Source organism: Mya arenaria, chromosome 17 (assembly GCF_026914265.1).
Source record: "Mya arenaria isolate MELC-2E11 chromosome 17, ASM2691426v1".
Classification (NCBI taxonomy): Eukaryota; Metazoa; Mollusca; class Bivalvia; order Myida; family Myidae; genus Mya; species Mya arenaria.
Window position 1 is genome coordinate 19311468 of NC_069138.1, and position 9899 is coordinate 19321366.

At 42.8% G+C, this 9899-nt stretch overlaps 1 protein-coding gene across 1 annotated transcript; it reads left to right on the top strand.

Annotated features, from left to right (window-relative positions):
* Positions 1 to 4359: 4359 nt before the first annotated feature.
* LOC128223243 (nascent polypeptide-associated complex subunit alpha, muscle-specific form-like) lies at positions 4360 to 8105 on the top strand. The gene is made up of 3 exons (XM_052932534.1): positions 4360 to 4371; positions 5245 to 5802; positions 6111 to 8105. The coding sequence occupies exons 1-3, from the start codon at positions 4360 to 4362 to the stop codon at positions 8103 to 8105; spliced, it is 2565 nt and encodes an 854-aa protein (XP_052788494.1).
* The last annotated feature ends 1794 nt before the right edge of the window (positions 8106 to 9899 follow it).

Consider the following 9899-nt stretch of genomic DNA (forward strand, 5'->3'; position numbering starts at 1 on the left):
TGAACTTTTGAAACGTTTTAATTTTTTACCTTCCCCACCCACATTTGATCTGAGGAGGGCCCTTATCAAAATCAAAAATCAAGTTATTGATTCCATTGTCACGAACGATTTTAAACAAGTTGGGAGGAAGTATTACACTAAATTATCCATTAGGTGCTATTTTAACATTTTATTCCAATCATTTACCCAACCGTCAATAATGTACAATTGAAACTATTCAAACATAAGCTTATCTCACTCCTATATATACTGACTTTCGTTGGCAGTAGTTATCAATTAAACTATAAATTGAACGAAATTTTGCAATTTTAGTTTTGTGCGCAAAAAACGTTAAACACCATTCGTTATGTGCATTATTTTATTATAATTGATTTATAATATAAGAAAAATCATTCCCTTTCTTTTGAATACCTATGCAGTATTCAGTGTTTATTGTTTTAAATTCGTAAAAAGGGGATCTTTCATTGTTATCTCAATGTAGGTCATTACAACTGATGCGCATATACATGGTATATTAAGCACGAATGTACATGCAACTGTTCTTTATGTCAATGTAGGTCATTACAACTGATGCGCATATACATGGTATATTAAGCACGGATGTACATGCAACTGTTCTTTAGGTCAATGTAGGTCATCACAACTGATGCGCATATACATGGTATATTAAGCACGAATGTACATGTAACTGTTCTTTACGTCAATGTAGGTCATTACAACTGATGCGCATATACATGGTATATTAAGCACGGATGTACATGCAACTGTTCTTTATCTCAATGTAGGTCATTACAACTGATGCGCATATACATGGTATATTAAGCACGAATGTACATGCAACTGTTCTTTATGTCAATGTAGGTCATTACAACTGATGCGCATATACATGGTATATTAAGCACGAATGTACATGCAACTGTTCTTTATGTCAATGTAGGTCATTACAACTGATGCGCATATACATGGTATATTAAGCACGAATGTACATGCAACTGTTCTTTATGTCAATGTAGGTTATCACAACTGATGCGCATATACATGGTATATTAAGCACGAATGTACATGCAACTGTTCTTTATGTCAAAGTAGGTCATTACAACTGATGCGCATATACATGGTATTGGTATATTAAGCACGAATGTACATGCAACTGTTCTTTATGTCAAAGTAGGTCATTACAACTGATGCGCATATACATGGTATATTAAGCACGGATGTACATGCAACTGTTCTTTATGTCAAAGTAGGTCATTACAACTGATGCGCATATACATGGTATATTAAGCACGAATGTACATGCAACTGTTCTTTATGTCAAAGTAGGTCATTACAACTGATGCGCATATACATGGTATATAAAGCACGGATGTACATGCAACTGTTCTTTATGTCAATGTAGGTTATTACAACTGATGCGCATATACATGGTATATTAAGCACGAATGTACATGCAACTGTTCTTTATGTCAATGTAGGTTATCACAACTGATGCGCATATACATGGTATATTAAGCACGAATGTACATGCAACTGTTCTTTATGTCAATGTAGGTCATTACAACTGATGCGCATATACATGGTATATTAAGCACGAATGTACATGCAACTGTTCTTTATCTCAATGTAGGTCATCACAACTGATGCGCATATACATGGTATATTAAGCACGAATGTACATGCAACTGTTCTTTACGTCAAAGTAGATCATTACAACTGATGCGCATATACATGGTATATTAAGCACGAATGTACATGCAACTGTTCTTTACGTCAATGTAGGTCATTACAACTGATGCGCATATACATGGTATATTAAGCACGAATGTACATGCAACTGTTCTTTATGTCAAAGTAGGTTATTACAACTGATGCGCATATACATGGTATATTAAGCACGAATGTACATGCAACTGTTCTTTATGTCAATGTAGGTTATTACAACTGATGCGCATATACATGGTATATTAAGCACGAATGTACATGCAACTGTTCTTTATGTCAATGTAGGTCATTACAACTGATGCGCATATACATGGTATATTAAGCACGGATGTACATGCAACTGTTCTTTATGTCAAAGTAGGTCATTACAACTGATGCGCATATACATGGTATATTAAGCACGAATGTACATGCAACTGTTCTTTACGTCAAAGTAGGTCATTACAACTGATGCGCATATACATGGTATATTAAGCACGGATGTACATGCAACTGTTCTTTATGTCAAAGTAGGTCATTACAACTGATGCGCATATACATGGTATATTAAGCACGAATGTACATGCAACTGTTCTTTACGTCAATGTAGGTCATTACAACTGATGCGCATATACATGGTATATTAAGCACGGATGTACATGCAACTGTTCTTTATGTCAAAGTAGGTCATTACAACTGATGCGCATATACATGGTATATTAAGCACGAATGTACATGCAACTGTTCTTTATGTCAAAGTAGGTCATTACAACTGATGCGCATATACATGGTATATTAAGCACGGATGTACATGCAACTGTTCTTTATGTCAAAGTAGGTCATTACAACTGATGCGCATATACATGGTATATTAAGCACGAATGTACATGCAACTGTTCTTTATCTCAATGTAGGTCATCACAACTGATGCGCATATACATGGTATATTAAGCACGAATGTACATGCAACTGTTCTTTATGTCAAAGTAGGTCATTACAACTGATGCGCATATACATGGTATATTAAGCACGAATGTACATGCAACTGTTCATTACGTCAATGTAGGTCATCACAACTGATGCGCATATACATGGTATATTAAGCACGAATGTACATGCAACTGTTCTTTATGTCAATGTAGGTCATTACAACTGATGCGCATATACATGGTATATTAAGCACGAATGTACATGCAACTGTTCTTTATGTCAATGTAGGTCATTACAACTGATGCGCATATACATGGTATATTAAGCACGGATGTACATGCAACTGTTCTTTATGTCAAAGTAGGTCATTACAACTGATGCGCATATACATGGTATATTAAGCACGAATGTACATGCAACTGTTCTTTATGTCAAAGTAGGTCATTACAACTGATGCGCATATACATGGTATATTAAGCACGGATGTACATGCAACTGTTCTTTACGTCAATGTAGGTCATTACAACTGATGCGCATATACATGGTATTTTAAGCACGAATGTACATGCAACTGTTCTTTATGTCAATGTAGGTCATTACAACTGATGCGCATATACATGGTATATTAAGCACGAATGTACATGCAACTGTTCTTTATGTCAATGTAGGTCATTACAACTGATGCGCATATACATGGTATATTAAGCACGAATGTACATGCAACTGTTCTTTATGTCAATGTAGGTCATTACAACTGATGCGCATATACATGGTATATTAAGCACGAATGTACATGCAACTGTTCTTTATGTCAATGTAGGTTATCACAAATGATGCGCATATACATGGTATATTAAGCACGAATGTACATGCAACTGTTCTTTATGTCAAAGTAGGTCATCACAACTGATGCGCATATACATGGTATATTAAGCACGGATGTACATGCAACTGTTCTTTATGTCAAAGTAGGTCATCACAACTGATGCGCATATACATGGTATATTAAGCACGGATGTACATGCAACTGTTCTTTATGTCAAAGTAGGTCATTACAACTGATGCGCATATACATGGTATTTTAAGCACGAATGTACATGCAACTGTTCTTTACGTCAATGTAGGTCATCACAACTGATGCGCATATACATGGTATATTAAGCACGGATGTACATGCAACTGTTCTTTATGTCAATGTAGGTCATCACAACTGATGCGCATATACATGGTATATTAAGCACGAATGTACATGCAACTGTTCTTTACGTCAATGTAGGTCATCACAACTGATGCGCATATACATGGTATATTAAGCACGAATGTACATGCAACTGTTCTTTACGTCAAAGTAGGTCATTACAACTGATGCGCATATACATGGTATATTAAGCACGAATGTACATGCAACTGTTCTTTACGTCAATGTAGGTCATTACAACTGATGCGCATATACATGGTATATTAAGCACGGATGTACATGCAACTGTTCTTTATGTCAATGTAGGTCATCACAACTGATGCGCATATACATGGTATATTAAGCACGAATGTACATGCAACTGTTCTTTATGTCAATGTAGGTCATTACAACTGATGCGCATATACATGGTATATTAAGCACGAATGTACATGCAACTGTTCTTTATGTCAATGTAGGTCATCACAACTGATGCGCATAAACATGGTATATTAAGCACGAATGTACATGCAACTGTTCTTTATGTCACAATGAGACCACGTGTATGTATCATACTTTACTGAAAATATATCACTGTTTGCGATTTTTAATATAAACAGCATTCGTCCATATACTGATAAATAAAAAAAATACATGTCATTTTCTTTATTCCGCCATTTCTAGTTAAGAAAATGTTGAAAAACCTCACATCATTCTGTTTGCAAGGTTCGAGAAAGCGGTGAGTCAACTATTTCAATATTTGACGCAAACGGAAGCTATCGTAATTTCAAAGATGTTTCAAAATAGTTTTATCTATTCTTTACATGGTGGTATACTGCAAAGTATAAATTGTTATATATAAATATGGCTTGAAACCAAGAGAACTGTCGCGTCGAAGTAAGTAGTTAAAAAGCACGTCGAATTTCGTATAGATGTGGAGAGACGGGACGGAATATTCCGAACAATCTAAGACGAATCAAACATAGAAACCGTCATGGCACCTTTCACTTTTTAATTTAATTTTGTGTGAATTCAATCAATGTTGTCTTCCAGGTTTTCCTAAAACATTTTTTTAAAAAAAGGAAAAAAGTCGTCATTAAACAAAATAATTAAAGTCGTGTATATGTTACTGGACATCAAATATCATTTAATCATTTATGTATATGTAAATAAACACCGGGATATCCATAGTTGGTGACATTGTCTTCGAGTCCAAAAACAACTATTTTATTTAACAAGCTTCACTCTCTGTCCACCTGAACCAGCTCTCCTAGACAACCTTTTCTCAGAGTACCGAAAGTAACACCATCACAAAACCGCAGCAGTTCTTCTAAAAAAAATAATTTATCCGCCCGCAGCCGCTTTCTTAGAGAAACCCCTTCACCCGCAGCTGTTCTTTTATAATCACCCTCACCTACTAGTAACCGCTCTTCTAGAGGCGCTATCAGCGACCCGCATCAGATCTTCCAGAGGCACGCTCAATCTCCCGCAGGCGCTCTTTCAGAGACACACTCACCTACCGTTGTCGTTCTGCCAGATGCACGCTCATCCACCACAGCCGCTCTTCCAAAGGCAGGCTTATCGATCGCAGCTGCTCTTCTAGGGTCACGCACATCAGCCTCGCAAACATAAACACACTCACCTACCGCAGTCACTCTGCAAGAGGCACACTCCCTACCCGTAGCCGCTCTTCCAAAGCCATGATCATCGACCGCAGCCGCTCTTCTAAGAGCACGTTCACCAACCGTATCCGCTACTACAGAGGCACACTCACCCACAGCAGCCGCTCTTCCAGAGGCTCAACATTCCGCAACCACACTTCAAGAGGCACATTCGAAACCTACAACCGCTCTTTCAAGGGGCGCGCTTCCAACCTGCAGCCGTTCTTCCAGAGGCATACTCCCCACTCACAGAGCTGCTCTTTAAGAGGCGCTTTCCTCAACCTAAGCGGCTCTGAAGAGGCAATCTCCCCGACCACAGCCACTCTTCCAAAGGCACACTCTCAACCTACAGCCACTCTTTCATAGGCACATTCATCAACTGCAGTCGCTCTTCCAGAGGCACACGCACAGACCGCAGCCGCTCTGCCAGAGGCCCGCTTCCCACCGCAGCCACTCTTCCAGAAACACACTCACAGACCGAAGTCGCTCTTCCAGAAGCACACCCACCGACCGCAGCCGCTCTGCAAGAGGCACGCTCCCCACCCGAAATCACTCTTCAATAGGCACGCTCCCCACATGCAGCCACTCTTCCAGAGGCAAACCCTCTAACCGCATCCGCTGTTCAAACGGCACACGCATAGACCACAGTCGCTCTGCAAGAGGAACGCCCTACACCTGCGGCGACTCTTTTGGAGGCACGATCTACGCCCGCAGCCTCTCTTCCAGATACACCCTCCCCACCCGCAGCCATTCTCTCTGAGGTACACTCCCAACCTACAGCCGCTCTTCCAGAGGCACACTCTCCAGCCGCAGCCACTTTTCCAGACGAACACTCCCCACCCGCAGCCACTCCTCCAGAGGCAGGCTCCCCATCCGCAGCCACTCCTCCAGAGGCAGACTACCCACCAGCAGCCACTCTTCCAGAGGCAGGCTCCCCACCCACAGCCATTCCTCCAGAGGCAGGCTCCCCACCCAGAGCCACTCTTCCAGAGGCAGGCTCTCCACCCACAGCCACTCCTCCAGAGGCAGGCTCTCCACCCACAGCAACTCCTCCAGAGGCAGGCTCCCCACCCACAACCACTCCTCCAGAGGCAGGCTCCCCACCCACGGCCACTCCTTCAGAGGCAGGCTCCCAACCCACAGCCACTCTTCCAGAGGCAGGCTCCCCACCCGCAGCTACTCCTCCAGAGGCAGGCTCCCAACCCACAGCCACTCTTCCAGAGACAGGATCCCCACCCACAGCCACTCTTCCAGAGGCAGGCTCCCCATACACAGCCACTCCTCCAGAGGCAGGCTCCCCACCCGCAGCTACTCCTCCAGAGGCAGGCTCCCAACCCACAGCCACTCCTCCAGAGACAGGCTCCCCACCCACAGCCACTCCTCCAGAAGCAGCCTCCCCACCCGCAGCTACTCCTCCAGAGGCAGGCTCCCCACCCGCAGCTACTCCTCCAGAGGCAGGCTCCCCACCCGCAGCTACTCCTCCAGAGGCAGGCTCCCCACCCACAGCCACTCCTCCAGAGGCAGGCTCCCCACCCACAGCCACTCCTCCAGAGGCAGGCTCCCCACCCACAGTTATTCCTCCAGAGGTAGGCTCCCCACCCGCAGCTACTCCTCCAGAGGCAGGCTCTCCAGCCGCAGCCACTCCTCCAGAGGCAGGCTCCCCACCCACAGCCACTCCTCCAGAGGCAGGCTCCCCACCCACAGCCACTCCTCCAGAGGCAGGCTCCCCACCCACAGCCACTCCTCCAGAGGCAGGCTCCCCACCCACAGCCACTCCTCCAGAGGCAGGCTCCCCACCCGCAGCCACATTTCTAGAGGCAGGCTACCCACACACAGCCACTCCTCCAGAGGCAGGCTCCCCACCCACAGCCACTCCTCCAGAGACAGGCTCCCAACCCACAGCAACTCCTCCGGAGGCAGCCTCCCCACTCACAGCCACTCTTCCGGAGGTACAGTCCCAACCGGCAGACACTTTTTCAGAGGCACTCTCCCGACCAACAGCCACTCTTCCAGAGGCACGCTCCCCGACCACAGCCACTCTTCAAGGGGTACAGTCCCCACCCACAGCCACTCTTCCAGAGGTACACTCCCCACCCGCAGCCACTCTTCCGGAAGTACAGTTCCAACCCGCAGCCACTTTCTCAGAGGCACTCTCCCGACCCGCAGCCATTTTTCCAGAGGCAGGCTCCCAACCGCAGCCACTATTCAAGGGGTACAGTCCCCACCCGCAGCCACTCATCCAGAGGCACACTCCCCACCCGCAGCCTCGCTTCCAGAGGCACTGTTCGCAATCGCTTCCGGTCTTCCAGAGTTACACTCACCACCTGCAGTCGCTCTTCCAAAGGCACTCTCACCTTTCCACGACCGCTCTTAGAGAGCAACACTCACTGACCGCGGTCGCTTTGGAGGAGGCATGCGCTCCACCTGCAGTCATACTTCCAGAGGAAAGCTTACCACCCGCAGCCATTCTTCCAGAGGCATGCTCCCCACCAATAGCCACTTTTTCAGAGGCACGCTCCCCACCCATAGGCACTTTTCCTGGGACACGCGCACCGACTCGCAGCCTCTCGCACTCATTCAACCACCGCAGCCGCTCTGCCAGATGTACGCTTACCATCCCGCAGCTACTCTTCTAAAGGCACGCTCCTTGATCACAGCCACTCTTAGCAAGGCATATTCTCCAATCGCAGTCACTCTGCCAGAGACACACATACAGACTGCAGCCGCTCCATGCTAACAGCCACTTTTTCAGAATCACACTCACCTACCTCTTTCGCTTTGCAAGCTCACCAACCCGAAGCCACCTTTAAAGGGTTATATTTAGCCACCGCAGTTACTCTTGTTACTCCATATGCACGTTCATCCAACGCAGGCGCTCTGCCCGTGGCATGTGCACAAACCCGCAGCACGTTTTCAAGAGGCACACTCACATACTGCAGCCGCGCTTTTGGGTCACGCTCATCAACTCGCGGCCATTTAGCATGACAAAAAGAGCTGCTGCGGATGGCCGATAAACAATTTCACCAAGAGTATATCACTCGCTCCATTTACAAGGTTGTTAGGCATTTCTAAAAGAATTTTCTATCTTGCCAAGTACAACTGTCGATCGTTAAACAAAACACATTCATATGTTTGTTGATACCCAAAGGTGCGATTTGTTTCCGTATTTTAAGGATTAACAATATAAGATACCAAATGCTTCACAAAATGATCATTCATGTTCCTACTTTTAAAAAAATGCTATGATAAAATTAAGTTCTATAACAGCGTAAGAAAAATCATACTACTAAGGGTTTATATTACACGTAACTGGCTGGTTTTATTAGTTTAGGCATTATTTTCAATACTCTACATGTTGGTGCCATCATACTTTCAATCATTTCAGTCATATAAACAGGGTCCTGGTTTCTTTTTGGAGATCTTAAAACACTAACTTGATACACATTGATTCCTTTGACGCTGATGAAGTGAAATGTAACTTAAGTCAATAATTGTTAGCTTATTAAGTTATGCAATTATCCTTAAAAATAACAATGTATTCGCAATACTTTTCTTAACAATATTTGTGATATTTTTCATCCTCTATTACCTTCATTTTTCCATAACGGCATCATTATTTTATAAACATACATATATTTATACCTTAAACAACAATTCTGGACTGTTTACCTTGTGGAAGAATTATAAAAAAGTATGATTATTTTCTAGATTACCATACAGACATTCATCATAAATATTAAAATTTGCATGTGTTTAGACGATGAATGTATGTACATGTCTTCATAATCGCCTCTTTGTTTATATTCCTTAGAAACAAACCTTTTTGTTGAGAATAAAACAATCGTTGTCCTGGCAGTATTACAGGTAAATATATTTATATTTCGACACATATTGTTTATACAGAGTTTTTGAGCTGATAACGATATAGGGACAAATTGATCAGTTCGTTCAACTGTTTTGCCAATATCAGTTATTGGACTTGAAATGTATGATAATAGAATGTTGGCTTAACTATATTGCTTGCAGGACTTTGATGTATTGCATAAGCTGCTGACATACAGGTTAAACAACAAAACTTACTTGGGTATTCAAATTACCACACAAGGTGTTTTTTCATCTATGATTGTCCATTCATTCAGTGCAAAAAGAATCCTGACATCGATCACCGCTTAAACTGACACTCTTATTCAAAATCTATACATACACGTTTATATCAAACATAAATTCAAGTGATAAACATTTAACTACTTACTTAATAATACTGATAACAACATTATAATCGTTTATTTTTAAGCTGAAAACGCAAAAATATTAAATGATTGGTGAATGCTAAAACAATTTAATGTGATCTACTTTTGTCTCATCTCATAAGGTGGAAATACCATGTTTACTGCACCTTTCTTTGAAATTAAATTCGGTATCCCTCGTAA